This window comes from Phoenix dactylifera, chromosome 5, assembly GCF_051530095.1.
Source record: "Phoenix dactylifera cultivar Ajwa chromosome 5, Ajwa_hap1_PhDact_Kaust_v1.1, whole genome shotgun sequence".
Lineage (NCBI taxonomy): Eukaryota > Viridiplantae > Streptophyta > Magnoliopsida > Arecales > Arecaceae > Phoenix > Phoenix dactylifera.
In genome coordinates, this window is record NC_143194.1 from 38,714,022 (window position 1) to 38,735,103 (window position 21,082).

The 21,082-nt window shown below is 37.3% G+C and overlaps 1 protein-coding gene and 1 non-coding gene across 6 annotated transcripts in view; both read left to right on the forward strand.

The window, feature by feature from the left end:
* The window catches only part of LOC103720862 (3-hydroxyisobutyryl-CoA hydrolase-like protein 3, mitochondrial), a 39,175-nt gene that overhangs the window by 1,099 nt on the left and 16,994 nt on the right, over window positions 1-21,082 (forward strand). For 2 of the 5 annotated variants that reach the window (XM_088722793.2, XM_088722792.2), the window contains exons 2-5: window positions 673-774; window positions 2,761-2,813; window positions 4,852-4,986; window positions 5,109-5,205. In XM_088722793.2, coding sequence (XP_088578919.2) covers window positions 673-774; window positions 2,761-2,813; window positions 4,852-4,986; window positions 5,109-5,205 — 387 coding nt within the window. Of the gene's footprint in view, window positions 1-672; window positions 775-1,431; window positions 2,626-2,760; window positions 2,814-4,851; window positions 4,987-5,108; window positions 5,206-21,082 lie in introns of those variants that run through there. The other 3 variants (XM_088722794.2, XM_088722795.2, XM_088722796.2) reach the window with 2 other exon arrangements.
* Window positions 18,198-18,304, forward strand: LOC120111812 (small nucleolar RNA R71). Its single transcript, XR_005513207.2, has one exon. It is a non-coding gene; the product is annotated as a small nucleolar RNA R71 (small nucleolar RNA).

Consider the following 21,082-nt stretch of genomic DNA (forward strand, 5'->3'; position numbering starts at 1 on the left):
TTAGTAAAAAGAGGAATCTTTTGGAGCTAAGGCAGTTGTATGACACAATGATGTTAGCCGAACTGTTAGAAGTTTTGCAGCTCATATTTGCAGCTATTGAAATTGCAGTCACGTTCCAATCACTTTTGCGATTCTTCTTTATCTTATCTTTTTCTATAAATCGAGTCAAGACTGATTAGATTTGTCTCACCTTTCCAGTTTAAAGGACAAAATATAAAATTAGTAGTGACCCTCTAGACCCATTAAATTCAACTAACAATTCAAGCAACAATATCCAGATGTTTTCCAGTATCAATTTTTGATTTGGCTTGTATGGAATGGGAGAAACTGCGAGTGATTAGATGAATAACCAGTTATTTTTCATTTCTTTTTTGTCTGCTTAAATTATATTTCAAGGAAAGTTAGATACTTGTTTATTACATTATGAGTTGGTCATTAATACCTGAATATTGGAGATTATGTTTGTTTAGACAGTCACATGGTGGGTAGCTAGTGTTCCTCCTAGAGGACATGTGATCTTATATTGATTGTTGAGATCATATTTGCTGAATTTTGGCAGTTATGGATGGATGCATCATTATGTCTGATATTTGCACGACTTTCTCGAGTGTGTACTTATGTAATCCTATATTTTCAATAATGCTGTTGAGTAACAATCATACAATTATGCAGAGATGGATGTAAAGTATAGGAGTTTTCTTGATCAATGGGAAACTGATCCGAGTGTTAAATGTGTTCTGGTAGAAAGCAGCTCTCCTCGGGCCTTTTCATCAGGTAGCTTTTCTTTTGGATGACTTGACTGTCATCGCAGCTTCGATGTATTGGTATTTCAGGATTTTGTTCATGATATATAATACCAGACTGAACTCCCCAGTTCAGTCGGTACCCTACTGCAGCGACCATGAATCGAGATGGTTTATGGTCTCGGAACAAATTGGGGTGCAAACTGGTATGAACTGGTCCTTATCATGCCAAATAGCTTGGAATGGAACGGTTCCTGGTAGTTCAACATGGTAAGAGCTTGGTTCAGGCCTGATTAACACCTCCTCAATAATTGAATTTTGCCACACCCTTTCTCCCTCTATTTCACCCACAAGCAATGTAAGAGAGGAGAAGGAGAGGAGAAAGAGAGGAGGAGAGGAGAAAGAGGAGAAAATGGAAGGGTGAGCAAGGAGGTCAGATCTTTAGCTCACTAAAGCATTTTCCTAGTTTCCCTCTTTCATTTTCTTTTTTTTCCCATCCCATAAATGGCAAAAATTGAAAAATATGGAAAAAATCATACGAAAATTTTGTATTTTGGCATGATTTCATGATATGACGTAGATCTTAGTCAAATCTACATAATGTTCTAACTTTTTTGGATAAAAAATTAATAAAACGTGAAGATGGTAGATTTCAAAAATTAGTATCATTATTGGAGTCTAGCATGCTATCTGTTATATTTTTTTTGACAGTAATTTGATTAATTTTCTGTATATTAGTTTCTTCTCAAATAAAAGCCTAACTAAAGTAAATCCTATATTAATTAGGCTATGAGGTGAAAAATATATATGCGATCTCCTATGAGAGACTATTACAATCATACTTAAAATTTAATTTTTGAGATTCAATTAAAATTAATATTATTTCTACTAATAATTATTATTTCAAAAATTTGTGAAATTTGAGTTGCATGTAAAGATATTTCAGACATATATTTTGAAGCATGTATCATAATTTTCTGGTAATTATGCAATTTATATATTATTTTATAAATCTAATATAAAAATATTAATGCAATGAAAAATTGTGAAAATTTGGAATTATATAATATATTCTAGTAGCAATTTGTATGTAACTAGCAATTTTTTAGTAATTTTGGACGAATCAGGATCCCTTGAACTCAAGATCATCATTCTATACCAATATCCTCCCGTGCTAGGTTATGACCCATATGGATATATGCAGTCTCTGAGTCTACATGTTTGAGTAGGAATCATTTTTCCTAGTCTCTGTTAGATTATCGATCAGACATTGCTCGGTCTCTTTTTTTGGATTTCTGCCACTGTACACCATAGGGCAATAGCATGATCATGGCTCTTTAGTACAGATGGCCTACCAAGATCCTGGATGGGTATAATACAAGATCCTGGAGGGACATCGACACTCAACTTGGAATTGAGTAGATGCATATATGTTACTTTTCTAATTTAATATAAGTATTTTACATTTTCAATATTATACGTAGTTAATTTAACATGTATTATATAGTCACACTATTCTTTAGGCATGTAACATATGAAATTAAAGTTGATTACATTTCGACATTAGAATAAACTAAAAAAATCCAATTTCCTCTCAAAACTAAATAAAGGGAGCTTCAAAACTGTGAAAATAATTTTTTTTTTTGTGTGTACAGTATAAGGCGGTATGGTACGGTAATCGTACTATACCAGTCTCCCACTGATGTATAGTCTAATACCAAGACTGCAAACCTTGATTTTATTATGATTTTTCTTTTGTTTTTTTGTATTCCGGAGCATTGGGCATGATTTGGAGATATTCTTCATGGCCAAGGCAGGAATGGATATTAAATATGTTGGAGAAGAAATTCAAAAGGACAAAACCATACTACTTGTGCAAAAGGTCTTTCAATGGGCATTAGTTATGTAATTTGTTTGAGGCTCTGGTGCATGGTTGTCTAGTAAAATATAATTTTTCTTAGAAGCCTTGCTTATTTGTTGTATGTTTGATAACAAGAAAAGTTAGCATAAAATGCAGGTGGTGATGTGAAGCGGATTGCAGTCAGATGCGAAATGTCAGAAGTAATTGAGGTTTGTTGCTGTCTCTATGTGTTATCTGTCAGCAGATTTAAGTATCACTTCATATTTCTGCAAATAATATGAAATGTTGCTTGAATTCATTTCGTATCTATGTCATAACAACACTTTATTGTCTGTAGTAAAAAAAAAAAAAATCTTACTGATATTTCTGAAATGTTTTCTATTGTTATAATTGTTTTGATCACCTTCTTATTTAATCCTCACATGCCTCCTGCCGCTACCTACTTATGCTCATATGTAACTGAACATATTCATAAATTTTGTTTTGCCTTTAATATCAGGCAGCACAGGAATAAAATGTTCATTACAGCTGGTGCTTTTCTCTGTTTAAGATTGAAAAATTAATATATATCATGAGACGTTTATCCATTAAACATGATTTTCTCAAAAAGGAAGGCTTGTATTGCAACCAGGCTATCTACTCAGCTTTCAGAGAACAAACTCTTGGTTCATCTCCTGTCCTGCAAATTTTGAAACATAAATATGTTTTCTAACTTTCACGTCAATGTATTACTGCCTACCAGATGTGATAGGTCTGAGATTCTCCATAGGGGGAATAGAGAACAAGGATGGGGCAGTATGGTAGTGGGTTGAGAATTATTTTTGGTGATTTGAGAGGATGGGAGAAGGGGGTACAAGGGATGCTCCAAGGAGAGAATCCCCAGGACATCTTTTAAGCTTGTTATGCTTTGTTCACAAGAGCCAGATAGGTGATTGTGACCAAAGCCTGTGGCATCACAATGCAATTAATGTTCCAAGGCTTGGTCTTTGTTAAAACATGTTGAATTTTACAGCAATTACTACCATGTCTAGTGCTGAGGATACGATATAGTTGACATTTTTTTAAGATAGAGCTTTCCATTCATCTGTTTTTAAGGAGAAAGATTTTGGGTTTGTGAGTGTGGAGTTGTCAGCCAATGAATTCACTAGCATAGAGATCATGGATCAAACTTAATGGCATGTTAGTTGGGTTATGCCTTATAGGTAGGAGGAAATTTAAGCATGCATAAAGTGAAAACTGAGCTGCAAAAGCATTAATTTCTGCAGGACATTTGAGTTGATTTGTATTTATAACTTCTTAGTCTAAATTTTACAATCTTGCTACGCCTTTTATCTAAGAGCTGGGGTGGTGGTTGTTGTTGTTGTTATTCAACAATAAAAATTACACAGACATATTTCTGATCCAATCTCTTATGCTTGATTCATGGAGTCACAATAAGGAACTAAAAAATAGTTTATATTTTAAAGGAAAGAATCTGGTGCATGAGCTAATTTTTTTAAAGAATATTCTCTATGATGGAGCAATGGAGATTGGCAATGCTGAAGAGAAATTTTATCAACTTTGCCCAACTATTATAGAATCTGGCAAATTAAAGAGGGGAAGGCCAAGGAACTGGAAATAAATTTTATTAAGAAGAATTGAGAAAGTTTAGACACAATTTGGAAGGTGAGAAGCATAGGGAACATGAGGATTTATATTTTGTTCTTTGGACATTTGTTCAAATGTATAATGAAGACCCAATGTTGGATTTTTGACATGTAAGTCTTTCAATTGAGATTTATGAGATGATTATAATAGCTCCATTAGCGTTGAGGAAGTTTCAAAAGATGGTTCTCTTCGATGAAATTGAGTATGTTCATTTGAATCTTTCAGTAACTAATTGTTACGTAAAATCAATGGATGCATTGTGAACGTTGAAAGACAGATCCCCAATTTCATTTTTGAGGTTGAAGCATGCCTGGGTAATTAGACTCTTATCTGCATTCATGGAGAAAACAGTGGTCAGCTGGGTATCCAATCCGGAGGCTCAGGCTATCAATACTCATTAATTGCTGTCTGATGTTTGGCGGATCTCTGCCATATTTGATTCTTTTGAGGCCACCCATATCTATCGATTATCCAATGCTGGCACTGATTGGGTTGCTACTTATGTGGTCAACCATTCGGGCTATTCTGTTCCATATAAGTGTTGACATTAGTTTCTTATTTTGTTAATTTCTAGTGATAGAAAAAATTATTCCTTTTCAGGTCTTTACTGCAGAATATTCGCTGATATGTAAAATTTTCGAGTACAAAAAGCCTTACATATGCTTCATGGATGGTGTGACTATGGGCTTTGGAATTGGTTTGTCTGGCCATGGTCGATACCGGGTTATCACTGAGGTATAAGTTTTCCTAGTGTTCTGATGTTGCTGATGGACATCAATGAATTTTATTATATCTGATAGCATTTTTGGCATTTTTTTGTACTATTCTGGTACTTTATCTGATTTTGTCCATGCCAGAGGACTCTTCTAGCCATGCCAGAAAATGGAATTGGCTTGTTCCCAGATGCTGGATTTGCTTATATTGCTGCGCAGGGTCCAGGAGAAGGGGCAGTTGGTATGTCCTTGATATTCTGAAGCATGCATCACATGTAGCTAATTTGATACTCATCTTTCTGAAAATCTTCAGACTTCTTTTTAATGTCTATGTTTCATGAACGTGCGTATAGTGTTGGATATGGCTTTGAGGCCAAATGTTGGGTCCTCATAGGTATATGTGGTCACGCACATGTCGGACGTGCATACTTCTGTATAAAGGGCCAGGTAAAATAGGTATCTCCATTATGTGAATATGGCAACTCCTAAATGCCATAATTTTGCAAATGTACCTCTTTCTCTTTCTCTACCTTGATTAGAGTTTCCTTCTTTTTTTGCCGATATTCTTATCTTGTAAGCACATTTAAGATTTGGATAATTATTTTTGTTAGAATTTTATAATGTTTGATCTTGTGCAATATATTATATTGGATGTTTAGTTCTTTTGAATATCTTTTCTTCACTTATTGGAATTTTTGATGTTTCCATTGGTTTCCTGCTATATCATTTATGTGGAGCCATAACCAAAAGCATAACCATAACCAATAGGTTTCCCTATTTAACTTCATTTTTCATAGTATGATTTGCACAATTTTGTCACATCAGTTATTAGCTTATATGGCTAGTACAAGAGCTGTAATTTCAATGTTCTTGCTGTATCATTTTGGGAGGTCTTTTTTATTACTTTTTTCCCTAAAAATCAGTATGGAATGACTTGACCTTCTTTGAAATGTTCTCCTTTTTATTTTTTATTTATTATGTTTTCCTTTTGATCTAGTTTTGCGAAACTTCACTTTCGAAGTGATGCAATATAACACTCTATGCTGGATGGAGCTTCACTTGTTGATTTGGTTTGTCCAAAATATCAATCTTATTTTGTTTTATCCTAAGTGGATTACCTAGACCACTTTGAGAATTTTAGGTTGCATGATAGTGAGGACTTGTGTGGGTGTGTGTTTAGTCCCACATTTGTTATGTGTTAGGAAGATCTGGGGTACTTATATAGGGCCAAGGATCCAAAATAACACCTTTGGCCATCTTTTTTTAGATGAGGTTTTGTGCTATTGCAAATGGTATCAAAGCGTACCTAACCCATAGTCTATGTGGACTAGGGGATGTTGCAGCACGAGCTCTTTTGAGCTGAACCATAGGCCAATCATGGTGTTTGTGATAGGATTGGATTGGATCTTTGTGATTTGACCCTTAGCCTAGAGAGGATCCAGATCTTAAACGAGGGGAGTGTGTGAAGACCTATGCTGGTGTGTATTTAAGCCCATATTAGTTGTGCATTGGGTACTTATATAGGGCCAAGGATCCCAAATAACACCTTTGGCTAGCCTTTTGGGTGAGGTGTTGGATTGTTACAATGATATTTTTTTAGATAAAGAAAAGTATTTGTGATGTTGGAGGCATTTGTGATCTGATTGTTCATAGCATGGAGGCTGGTGGAATTACTGGGCTTGTTCTGGTTCTTAGTGAGTGGCCTTCTGCTTGAGGCAAGTCAAAAGGAACTTCATATCATCCTTTAATGTTTAATTACCCAAATTCTTTTTGAGGGCATTAATTGTGGCATGCCATTATACTCATGACAAGAATTCCTTGCCAATGGCTTGAGATGGGCTTCTTAAAATCTTAGTAGCTATTTTAGGACATATATTGCCTTTCCTCTTGTGTTTGGACATGCTTATGATTGTGTTCTTGTTGACACCCAAATATTTTTGTCATGGATCATAGTTTTGGTGGTAATAATATCAATTGTAATAGATAAAAAACAAGGAGGGAATGAAATATAAAAGCACACCTGGATCTAACAAGTAGGAGCTTACTTAATAGGGGATCTGCTACGATTTTAATCTTGCTCTTTTAAAAAGGAAAATTAAATGTAGAATACCCCAAGTATAGGGTGTAGCAAAGTAATATTCTCGATGAGTCCGAGATCGAATCCACAGGGATTTGACAGTGAACAAAAACTAAAGGCTAAATAATATTCAGATTGACAAAAATATAACTAAGGCATTAGGATTCAGCCTAGCACTTAATCATGCTTTTCTTAAAATCATCTATTAATCATAATAAAATAGATTTAGTTTTATGGGCAGCATTACAGTAATTCTATTCTAAACTACAGGGGATTTCTAAGCATCTGTTATACCCGGGGAAAATAACAAATCAAAGAAAATATATAAGTTTGAAATACTTTCTATCAATCTACTGCACCATAAATCAAATCAAAAACATTAAAATCCAATTGATGATTAAAGGAAATACATGAAGAAAATGCTAGGCTTTTTCCTAGCCTTAGCTAAAAAAGATTTAGCTATCCATATGAGATGCAAGCATTTTTATAAAAGGGATTAGCATAGAATAAATAAAATAAAACATAAATCCCTTTTTTTTTTCTTTCTTTTCTTAAGAAAACAGAGTGCTCTGTTTTCTTTCTTTTCTTTTTCTTTTCTCCTCCCGATGCTTCTCCTCCTTCTCTCGCCCGGCTGAGAAGACGGATCGGAAGAGGAGTTGAGATGTTTTGCTTGCTGGTTCCCTTGGCCTCTTCCTCCTTCGTCGCATGGCCGGCTGTCCTCTTCTCCTCTCTCCCTCGGCTGAGAAAAATCGGAAGGACTGCGGTTGTTTGGGAGACCTCTGGTTTCCTTCTTCCGTCCCTCGCTCCGTGTCCTCCTTCTTTGCTCCGTCCTCCCTCCCCCTCATCCGTGGCCTCCCTCTGGTTCCTTTTATAGACACCTTCAGCGTGTTGAAGGTGTGGCTGGGAAGATGAAAGGACGATGGAAGATCGCCGTTGCAAATGGATGGAGGACGCGGCTGAAACGCTCGGAAGGAAGTGAAAACGTGGGATGAATGAGTCTGGAATGCGTGGAAGACGAATGGTTGCTGCTGCTGAGAGGTCACGGAACGGATGGGGAGCGTGGAACGCGGAGGTGACTCGGCTGATGGCTTGAAAGCGGATGGTTGGCTTCGGAGATGATCCGGTTGCTGTGATGCTTCTGCTGCTGGGATGGTTCCGCTGGAACATGTGGATTTTGTTCTCGAAACAGGGGAGACGGAAAGGGCACTGGAAGATCACCTCAATCCGGTTGCATGCTGCCACGGACGGTTGGAAAACGCTGGGAAGAAACGCTTGGAGATGATGAATGCTGGGAAGCTCCTCACAGATGCGTGCTCGAACGGATGGAAAGTTGCTGAGGCGGGATGTAGGGAAATCACTTGCTTCAGCCTGTTGATGTGGATGCATGGGAATTTTAGGTTAGGAACCGTTGGATCGCCTCATCACGGATGCTGGGAAATTTGTTGAGCTTGGGCTGCCGGGCATTGGGCTCAAACCCAGCATTATTGGGTCTTTTAAATTACTTGCACTCAGACACAAATAAAATATTAATTAATCAATTTTATTAATAAAAATTAGCTATAATATTAATTAAGATAGTATGAAAATTTTATTTTTGTACTCTCATCACACCCTCCAACTAGCTTATTGCTAGTCTCTAGCAATTTAGTGTGAAAATGATAAAATGAGGGTGCAAAAGTATTGTTTATTAATATATATCAATATGCATGAATTAAAATAAATACTCACTTTCGTAGAGCATTACGATTGCACTTAGCACGTGCAACAAGCCGTTAAACCCCTAGGTTACCCTAGTGGACGAGTGTTGTCTCGTGAGGATTTGCAGTGATGATACCCACAAACATCATTTTAAAAGATACTCTAAAACATAGCAACCCCTTAAGGCAAATGTAAATGTGACGTCTCAGAATACCTATACCTCCACCACAATTAGGTATCGCTTGAGTTCTAGGTGCACTACTCAAATTCACAAGTGTTAACTACCATTTGTTAGCTCTCGACCCACTAAATTTTTCGAATATCACATGTTATTTGTCCAGAATGGTTCGCATATAAAAATGAAGCTATCAATCCCAACTAGACATCCCAGGTACACAGAGTTCTAAAACAATGGAGTCAAACCAGTCATCCACATGTCACTTGGTTTTAGTTTAACTAACCCACTCATGTTTAAAATATTTTTGCCTGCTTTTTTTTTTGCACAATGACTACAACAGTCCAACTCCATTAGGCTCTAGTAAATTCCATGTAGCGAGCTTTGGGTCAATGATTCTTGATCCAGTTGGCTCAAGGCATTAGGTAAAACACCCCTCAGACTTAATTACTCGAACCAGACTACGCCACGAGGCCAGACTAGTCACTTATTTCAGTCATTTTCACCTTTTTACGCGAACACTCGCTGCGTTGTAGGCAAGAGGCCTGGTTACTAAGTGAAGACAAACTCTTTTTTTTTTAATGTATAATGTGACTGTATTGTGACTATAGGTTAACCAAAGTCAGAAAATAAAGCACCCAGGTGATCTAGCCGGAAATTTTAAAACTCTATCTTTATGTGAAAACCAATTCATAAACTTTAGGACAAGGATACTCGTACTTCTCTTGCGAATAAAGTCAACAAACAAATAGGTAACACAAGTGAACTCTTAAGGCTTTCCTATTGTCATTGAATACTTGTGTGAAGATCTAATAATTTATTATTACTATTATTTATTATTATATATATTATTTTATTTATATATATATATATATTTTAATTTTATTTTTTATTTTTTTAATAGATTTTTTTTAAATAATAATAATTTTTTTTGGAAATATATGACAATTGGTATGATATATAGAAAAATACAGTAATCTCTCCCCCCAACTTAAATTCAACATTGTCCCCAATGTTGCAACATGAATGCATGAAATATGGCATTAACGATTGTATGAAGGATAATAAGGCTGAAGGTTAGAATTTACCTGATAGAATGACTGCTCACTGTTGTTGCTCTCCAATTGTCATATTAACAGAAAATGAAAGAAAGATAAATTATGATACAACCAGAGGATCTCTAGCAGATATAGAGATCAATTCTGATAAACAGGATCTCTCAGATTGGTCGATTCAACCTCTGGGGTAAAGTTGTCCAAAAATAACTTCAAACGTTGGCCATTTACTTTGAAAATATTACCGGTGTTTGGATTTTCTATCTCAACGGTTCCATACGGATAAACAGTTTTAACTATAAATGGGCCGGTCCACCTAGATCTCAATTTTCCTGGAAATAAATGAAGTCTTGAATTATACAATAGAACTTTCTGGGAAGGCTCAAATATTTTCCTTATAATATTTCTATCATGAAAGACTTTCATTTTGTTCTTATAAATTCGAGCATTCTCATATGCTTCATTCCTTATTTCCTCTAGTTCATTAAGTTGAAGTTTGCGTAGTGAACTAGCCTTTTCCATATCAAAATTAAATTTCTTAATAGCCCAGTAGGCCCTATGCTCCAATTCCACAAGCAAGTAGAGTTGGGCACTGGGCCGGGCCGCCCACGGCCCGGCACGAAGCGGGCCGTGCCTGGCACGGCCCGATAGCTACAGTGCCGGGCCGTGCCTGGCACGGCCCATTTAAGGGGGCCGTGCTGGGTCACAGGTTACTGGCCCGCGGGCCGAGCCCGGCACGGCCCGCTTCGGGCCTGGGCCGGCACGGCCCGCTATAGGCCCGCGGGCCAAGCACGGCACGGCCCGCGGGCCAGCCCGGCACGGCCCATAAGGGCCTGGGCCGGGCTGGCCCGCGGGCCTGGCACGGTCCGGGCCTGGCACGGTCCGGGCCTGGGCCCGGCCCGGCCCGATAAAAATTAATGCTTCAAAATTTTTTTTAATAAATTAATAAATATTGAAAACTAAGGATTTATGAATATAAAGCCACCGGAATGGTGGGGGGTTTGGCATAGACCCCTACCAGTTTATTAATTTAAATCAAAATGGTACATGAAGGGAGGTTTGGACCTTGGTCTGACCTCCAGAATACAATAAGAAAGGGCCGAGGTTTGGACCTTGGTCTGACCTCCAGAATATAATAAAAATGTACAATTATAAAAAATTAAGAAATCTTACTAATCATCAGTGATTCAGTGAATCAGTATTCACTCTTCAGTCTTCAGTAGTGTTTGTATCATCATCATCAGAGGATGTTGTATTATGTCCACCTTTATCTTGAAGTCTTGCCTCAGCATCCAACCAATCTTTGAAGCAGAGAAGCATCTCCACCGTTTCGCCCGTCATCCTACTTCTCTTTTCGTCAAGAACACGCCGCCTTCACTAAAAGCGGATTCCGATGCTACCGTGGACATCGGCACAGCTAAAATATCGCGTGCAATTGCAGATATAACAGGATATTGATTTCTAACACTCTTCCACCAAGATAATACATCTAGATTCTCTATTTGATTTTCATCATATGCAGACTGAAGATCATTTCGTAAATAAAATTCTAGTTCACTACTTAAAGATGAAGAAGATGAAGATAAACTTGTAGCATGTGTGTGTCTTCTCTGTGCAATGAATGAAAAAATAGATGACGAACGAGAACTACTAGAAGAAGAAATAGAGGTTTGTATTTGTGTTCTAGATCCACGATTTTTTTATCATATATAGCATAAATATCATAAAGAAGTTGTTTTACCTCATTTTTAGCAGGTTCAGGATCTTTAATCATATTTTCACAGTATGCATCAAGTAAAATTAGTACGCCATTTAATTTGACTCTAGGATCAAATACAGCAGCTAAGTTATGCATAGAACATATCTTGTCCCAATACTCATTCCATTTAGATTCCATTAGGTCAATAATAGGCATTAAAACATCATCATATCTATGTTCTGAAAATTTTTGACTAATTATATATGCTTGTTGTAAAAATGAACATGAAGTTGGATAATAAATACTAGAAAGAACATTGGTAGCATTATAAAAACTAAGCAAAAAATCTTCCAAAATTTTTCCTTTATTCCAATCAGTTTCAGTCAATGTAAAGCCTAATCCACGATCATTAATATATGCACTTAATAAGTTTTTATATGGGTATGCATCATGTATCATGCTATATGTTGAGTTCCAACGAGTAATTACATCAAGTTTAAATTTTTTAAAACGTTTACCATGATTTATACATAGTTCCTTAAATTCTTGAAGTCTTGATCTTGAAGCATGAATAAAAGAAACTGCATTTCTAATTTTTGAAATCACATCTTGAATCATGCCCATGCCAGCTTGAACAGAAAGATTTAAGATATGACATGCACATCTAATATGCAATAAATTTCAATCTAACATGGGATGCAATGAGTCTTTTAATAATGCAACAGCAGAATTATTATTAGATGCATTATCAAAAGTAATAGACATAATTTTATCATTAATATTTTATGAACATGCAGTTTGATAAATGATATTTGAAATTTGTTGCCCAGAATGTGGAAAATCAAAAGCACGAAAAGCAAGAATACGTTTATTTAATTACCAATCATTATCAATATAATGAGCAGTAATGGCAATAAAACAATTACTACCTACAGATGCTGACCAAATATCAGAAGTTAATGAAATTTTTACATTTAAAGTAGAAAGTGTTTCAATTAAACTTTGTTTCATTGCTAAAAAGTTAGTCATAGCTACTCTTCTAAATGTACGCCTACTAGTTCTTTTGTAAGCAGGTTGTAGGTTTAATTGAACATATTCTTCAAAATTAAAAGATTCACATAAACTGAAAGGTAATTCATCCTTAATTATCCATTTTACAAGTGCTTTTCTTTGATTTTCATGATTATATGCAAAATTACCTACAAGTAATCCCCCTTGTATATTAAGGGTACTTTGAGTTTGAGCATGAGAATCATGCATCCTATGACTCTCTTGATGTCTTTTTAAATGCCCTGTTCCCCCACTACTACTACAACTATAAAGTTTGTCACATTTTTTACATTTAGCTTTCCAGACTCCATCAACCATAACTCTATCAAATTCATTCCATACAGCACTAGTCCTCTTACGAGAAGAGGTTTGATCTTCACTTGGTTCACTAGTTCTAGAGGAACTAGGAACATGGGGTTGGGGATTAGTTTCTTCTCCCTCAGAAACAGGAGAAATGCCAAATTGACTTTCCTCAAAAGATGACATATCTAAATTGATGAATTCAAAAAATAAAAACTAACCACAAGGAGGATTGGAGGAATTGAGTAGAGGGTCGGAGGGCAGAGGCAGAGCTGCAGAGCCGAGATTCTGAGCTTCCTCTTGTGCTCTCAACAGGAGTGACCTTCTCTTCTCAACAGGAACCTCCTCTTGTGTAGCACTTGAACACTTGCTAAATGCAAACTAAAAATTAAATTGCTAGAAGAGCACTTTAGAAGAGAGAAATAATAGTAGTAGAGAAGGAGAGAATAGTTGGTTTGGTGTGGTGAGAATGAGGGAGGAAAGGGCTATTTATAGAAGCCCCAAAATTTTTTTCCCAAAATACCCCTCAATTCAGCCGTTATTGGACTGTTGGGAGGGGTAAAAATGTCATTTTCCCAAAATAGCCGTTGGAAACGGCTATTTTTCTCCCCCCTCTCCAGACGGGCCGTGCCAGGCACGGCCCGTTTGCGCCCGTTACGGGCCGTGCCTGGCACGGCCCGTGGCGTGTCGTGCCCGGCCCGGCCCGCCAATAGACGGGCCTGGGGCCGGGCCGGGCTTCCTTTTGCGCCCGAGACGGGCCGTGCCGGCACGGCCCGCTTCATAAGCGGGCCGGGCCAGGCACGGCCCGTTTAGACCTTGGGCCCGGTGGGCCTGGGCCGGGCCGGCCCGGCACGGCCCGATGCCCAACTCTACAAGCAAGTGACACAGTTTACCAAAAATAAGACGGTACGGAGACATACCAATCGGGCTTTTAAAAGCAGTACGATAAGCCCAGAGTGCATCAGTTAAACACAAAGACCAGTCTTTGCGATTTGGGTTAACCGTTTTTTCCAGAATATTCTTAATTGATCGATTTGATACTTCAACTTGTCCACTTGTTTGTGGATGATAAGGGGTGGCGACTTTATGGGTGATCCCATATTTTCGCATTAAAGCCTCAAAAGGCTTATTACAGAAGTGTGAACCCCCATCACTGATGATGGCTCGAGGCGTTCCAAATCTGGAAAGAATGTTTTCTTTTAAAAATTTTAAAACAGTTTTATGGTCATTATGCTTGCAAGGAATTGCCTCAATCCATTTGGAGACATAATCTACAGCTACTAAGATGTACAAATTTCCGAATGAAGGAGGAAATGGACCCATAAAATCTATTCCCCAACAATCAAATATTTCGATAATTAAAATTGGGTTGAGGGGCATCATATTCCTACGAGTTATCCCACCTAACTTTTGACAACGCTCGCAAGCTTTGCAAAAGTTATGGGAATCTTTGAACAAGGTGGGCCAATAGAAACCGCACTGTAAAATTTTTTGCAGCCGTTTTCTTAGTAGAGAAATGATTACCGCAAGCTTCAAAATGACAAAAGGAAATGACACTAATAAATTCGTCATTAGGTACACATCTCCTAATAATTTGGTCTGGGCAGTATTTGAAAAGATAAGGATCATCCCAGAAGAAATTTTTTATTTCGGTCAGAAATTTTCTTTTGTCCTGTTTATTCCAATGAATCGGGAGTTCACCCGTGACAAGAAAATTTGCAATGTCTACAAACCAGGGTGACGACGTGATCTCAAAGAGTTGCTCATCAGGGAAAGTGTCTCTTATGGGTGAATTGTCTACGGAATCTGGAAGAGTGAGACGGGATAAGTGATCAGCTACTACGTTCTCTACCCCCTTTTTATCTCTTATTTCTAGAAAAAATTCTTGGAGCAGAAGGATCCACCTAAGCAAACGCGCCTTAGCATCCTTTTTTGAAAGAAGGTACTTAAGGGCAGCGTGGTCAGTGTAGATAATGATTTTGGATCCAATCAAGTAAGACCTAAATTTATCTAGTGCAAATACTACGGCGAGTAGTTCCTTTTCCGTAGTGGTGTAATTCATTTGTGCACTATTTAAAGTCTTACTTGCATAGTAAATAACATAAGGCTTCCTTTCTTTTCTTTGCCCTAAAACTACCCCAACTGCATATTCACTAGCATCACACATGATTTCAAAAGGAAGCGACCAGTTGGGTGGTTGCATGATGGGAGCAGAGGTTTAAGTTTATCAAAAGCTTTTTGGCATTCTTCAGACCACACAAATTGGGTTTCCTTTTGAAGGAGATTACATAAGGGTTTAGATATTGAGCTAAAATCTTTAATAAATCTCCTATAAAATCCTGCATGACCCAAAAATGAGCGTATATCTTTGATAGTTTTTGGGTTGGGTAAGTTAGCAATTAAGTCAATTTTAGCCTTGTCTACTTCAATTCCTTCAGATGAAATGACGTGTCCGAGAACAATTCCCCTAGTTACCATGAAATGGCACTTTTCCCAGTTTAAGATTAGATTCTTCTCCTCACACCGAATTAAGACTAGCCTTAAATGGTCCACACAGTTTTCAAAAGAGGAGCCGAAAACTGAAAAATCATCCATGAAGACTTCTAAAAAACGCTCAACCATGTCAGAGAAAATACTGAGCATGCATCTTTGGAAGGTTGCAGGAGCATTACATAATTCAAAAAGCATTCTCTTGTAAGCAAATGTGCCAAAAGGACATATGAAAGTGGTCTTTTCTTGATCTTCAGGATCAATTGCAATTTGGTTATAACCGGAATAGCCATCTAGGAAGCAATAAAATTTATGACCTGCCAACCTTTCTAAGATTTGATCAATAAAAGGTAGAGGAAAGTGATCCTTCCTTGTGACAGAATTAAGTTTTCTATAGTCAATGCATACACGCCAACTAGTGGGGACCCTAGTTGGAACTAATTCATTGTTGGCATTTTTGACTACAGTAACACCAGATTTTTTCGGGACCACTTGGGTTGGACTTACCCATTTACTATCTGAAATTGGGTAGATCATACCCGCATCCAGAAGTTTCAGAACTTTTGCCCTAACCACATCCTTCATGTTTGGGTTTAATCGACGTTGAGGTTGACGAGAAGGTTTGGCATCAGCTTCTAGGTGGATTCTATGAGTGCAAATTGAGGGACTAATTCTCTTGATGTCAGCAATTGTCCACCCCATTGCTCCCTTATGCTCTTTGAGAATTTCTAATAATTTTAGTTTTTGACTTTGTTCGAGTTGGGATGATATGATCACAGGAAAAGTCTCTTCTTGACCAAGGTATGCGTACTTGAGCTCAGATGGCAAAGGTTTTAGCTCAAGTTTAGGTGCTTGAACACTAGATGGTAGAGGACTATTGTTGCGTGTGGGCAATTCTTCAAAACGAGATTTCCACCTATCTGTATCCAACAAAGGAGCTGAATCTAATATAGCACTGATTTCTCTAAAGTTTTGGTTGATATCTGTATTTCCGAAATGAGTTAGGCATGTTTCTAAAGGATCAGAAGAAAGAGATGGGACAAGAGCATCTTCTACAATGGAGTCGATCAGATTAACTCCATGAATCTCATCATTTTCGTTGTCATTATCGGGTTGTTTGCAAATGTTAAATATATTAAAATCTATAGTCATATTCCCGAATGACATTTTCATTATTCCATTTCGATAGTTGATCAAAGCATTGGAAGTAGCTAGAAATGGGCGGCCTAGAATGATAGGTATTGGAGTGGTACAATTCATGACAGGCTGGGTATCTAATACTATGAAGTCGACTGGAAAATAGAATTTATTAATTTGGACAAGTACATCCTCGACTACTCCTCTTGGTATCTTTATAGATCGATCGGCAAGTTGGAGAGTAACCTTGGTGGGTTTTAGTTCACCAAGTCCTAATTGTTCATAAACTGAATAGGGCAGTAAGTTAACACTTGCACCTAAATCCAGAAGGGCTCGTTGTATCCTGAAGTTTCCTATGATGCAAGATATGGTAGGACAACCAGGATCTTTATATTTAGGTGGGGTGTTATGTTTGAGAATAGCACTCACCTGTTCAGTTAGAAAAGTTTTCTTTTGTACGTAAAGCTTTCGCTTTATGGTACAAAGATCTTTTAAAAATTTGGCATAAGATGGGATCTGCTTAATGGCATCTAATAAAGGAATATTAATCTTTACTTGTTTAAAGATTTCCAGAATTTTTTGGTCAGGTATTCCCTTTTTAGCTGCAAGCAAGCGCTGAGGGAATGGAGCAACTATCTTGTGATGGGGTATTGGATCATCTTGTTCATTATCATCTTCATCCTTCTTTTCAATAGATTTTTCATGTTTGTCATCTTTTATCGGAATTTGTTTGTTAATTATTTTTCCGCTACGAAGGATTGTGACAGACTTAACTTGTTCAAATTTAGGTTGGGATGAACTTGTTTCATGGACCTCATGTTGACCCTTTGGGTTAGATTGAGGTTGGGCTGGAAATGTCCCTTTTTTCCTAACATTGAGTTGAGCCTCAATTCTACCTACAGAATTTTTAAGTTCTTGGAGTGATTGCATTGTATTCTGATTTATTTGAGTCTGCCCTTGCATGAAGGTTTGCAAAGTATCTTCAAGGGATTTCCTATGTGGTGGCACATAAGGAGTAGGAACAGAATTTCCTTGAGATTCATTGGCAGTGGGTTCATGTCTCCAACTAAAGTTAGGATGGTTTCGCCAATTAGGATTATATGTTTCTGGAAATGGTCTTTTATAAGTATTGGTGAAATTTGCTTGATCATGTAACACTTCTTGAAAAGCAGGGATTGTAGGACAATCCTTGGTCACATGTGCATTACTCTCGCAAATTCCACATATACTTTCAACAATAGTTTGTGCTTTTCCTAAATTGGCCTTGCTTAATTCCATGGCTTCAACCTTCCTAGTCAGATTAGCAATTTTTACATTGACATTATCATCTTTAATAAGATATATTCCTCCTTTTGCATTAGGTGCTATTTTAGATTTTTCATTTTTATCTGTTGTATCCCAAGCTTGTGCATTTTCTGTTAAAAGATCAAAATAATCCCAGGCTTCATTTGGTTCCTTACTCATGAATTCACTGTTACACATCATTTCTACAAATTGTCTCATATTGGAGGACAAACCATCATAAAAGAAACTAATGACCCTCCAAATTTCATATCCATGATGTGGGCAAGTAAGCAGAAGGTCCTTAAATCTTTCCCAACACTGAAAAAATGTTTCTCCATCTTTTTGTGCGAAGTTCATGATATTTCTTCTAAGTGTGTTTGTGTTATGTGTTGGGAAGAATTTCTTTAAAAATTCTCTTGTCATTTCTTGCCAGGTAGCTATGGTCCTAGGCCTTAAGGAGTGTAACAATGACTTAGCCTTTTCTTTTAAAGAAAAAGGAAATAACTTAAGTTTAACTACCCCTTCAGTGACATCATTGAAATGAAGTGTTGAACACACTTCATCAAATTTTTTCAAATGCAAATAGGGACTTTCAGAATCAAGTCCGTGAAACTTTGGGAGTAATTGGATTATTCCTGGTTTCATATCAAAAGCTCCCGCAGCAGTAGGAATAACCATACAGGATGAGGTACTGGTCCTAGTGGGTTGTAGATAATCATGAAGCGTTCTAATAGGTAAGTCATCTTGAAATTCATTATCTCCCTGATTACTACCATTATCTTCCATTTGATTATTTGAATTTTGAACAATTAAATTTTTATCTCTTGGTTCAACTCAAAATAATCTATTCGTTTTATCTCTCTCCCACAACAGCATATACTGAAATTTTATTTTTATTTTTATTTTTTATTATTTATTTATTTATTTTATTTTATTTTTTTGGGTTAGTACAAGTACCACCTAACGAGATCTAAACAAATACCCTAACAAAAAATAATAATAATAATAATTAAAATTAAACATGCATTAAAACATCATCCAACAATTTCTAATGTTTTTCTAAAAATTCTAGACAGCTCCTAACTGGTTTGAAGAGAACACTTAAGCCTCCAATCCGGTCTAGTAACCTTAGTCGACCAGGTAAGCTCCCAAGTAAGTGGAGGGGTCACGATGCGTGTAGCAAAGGTCCTACTTAAAACCTACTTTCCTCGAACAGAAACTGTCTCCCTTCAATCACTTAGAGGGACAAAGCTTACCTAGACATCGACCCGGGCCATAGAGCGAAATTGGTGCAACTTTCAGTGGTCTTCGTCCTATTGAGCTCGAATATCCTTAGGGGCCAATGTCTAGTTGATTTTAATTAAGCTTAGGATATTTATGCACTGGGATGATTTTTGGGCAAGGACGAGTGATAAAATCCCGACCTTATCTTTTTAATGGGTTCAACCCTTAGATTATTTTATGCAAATGCTTTATACTATATGCAACAATCAAGAAGATTTTTAACATTTTATGTCATGACATTAAATTGCATTTGAATAGTTGATCAAGCAAACTAGCTAATTTTTTTTTTATTTTTAATTTTTTATTATTTTTATTATTATTTTAATTAATATTTTTTTAATTAATTTTTTTTAAACAAGAGTAAAATTCTAATCTAGGAAAAATAGAACTAGTATGAACAAAACTGGAAAATTAATTTAAATACTCACGGCCGGAGTTCGTTCACTCCGGGAATCCAAAAATTTGATCTTGATCTTCCTCGTTATCGGTCCCGCTTTTTGTCGTCCTTGAATATGTAAAGATTTGAAATTTCAGCCGTGTTAAAAATAAAAAAAAATTGAAGAACTAGAAATTAAAAATTAAAATTTGCAGCCTTGTTCTCGTTCACACGTTGCAAATTCCCAGCAACGGCGCCAAAAACTTGCTACGATTTTAATCTTGCTCTTTTAAAAAGGAAAATTAAATGTAGAATACCCCAAGTATAGGGTGTAGTGAAGTAATATTCTCGGTGAGTCCGAGATCGAATCCACAGGGATTTGACAGTGAACAAAAACTAAAGGCTAAATAATATTCAGATTGACAAAAATATAACTAAGGCATTGGATTCAGCCTAGCACTTAATCATGCTTTTCTTAAAATCATCTATTAATCATAATAAAATAGATTTAGTTTTATGGGCAGCATTACAGCAATTCTATTCTAAACTACAGGGATTTCTAAGCATCTATTATACCCGGGGGAAATAACAAATCAAAAAAAAATATAAGTTTGAAATAATTTCTATCAATCTACTGCACCATAAATCAAATCAAAAACATTAAAATCCAATTGATGATTAAAGGAAATACATGAAGAAAATGCTAGGCTTTTTCCTAGCCTTAGCTAAAAAAGATTTAGCTATCCATATGAGATGCAAGCATTTTTATAAAAGGGATTAGCATAGAATAAATAAAATAAAACATAAATCCCTTTTTTTTTTTCTTTCTTCTCTTAAGAAAACAGAGTGCTCTGTTTTCTTTCTTTTCTTTTTCTTTTCTCCTCTCGATGCTTCTCCTCCTCTCGCCCGGCTGAGAAGACGGATCGGAAGAGGAGTTGAGATGTTTTGCTTGCTAGTTCCCTTGGCCTCTTCCTCCTTCGTCGCACGGCCGGCTGTCCTCTTCTCCTCTCTCCCTCGGCTGAGAAAAATCGGAAGGACTGCGGTTGTTTGGGAGACCTCTGGTTTCCTTCTTCCGTCCCTCGCTCCGTGTCCTCCTCCTCCTTCTTTGCTCCGTCCTCCCTCCCCCTCATCCGTGGCCTCCCTCTGGTTCCTTTTATAGACACCTTCAGCGTGTTGAAGGTGTGGCTGGGAAGATGAAAGGATGCTGGAAGATCGCCGTTGCAAATGGATGGAGGACGCGGCTGAAACGCCCGGAAGGAAGTGAAAACATGGGATGAATGAAGTCTGGAATGCGTGGAAGACGAATGGTTGCTGCTGCTGAGAGGTCACGGAACGGATGGGGAGCGTGGAACGCGGAGGTGACTCGGCTGATGGCTTGAAAGCGGACGGTTGGCTTCGGAGATGATCCGGTTGCTGTGATGCTTCTGCTGCTGGGATGGTTCCGCTGGAACATGTGGATTTTGTTCTCGAAACAGGGGAGACGTAAAGGGCAC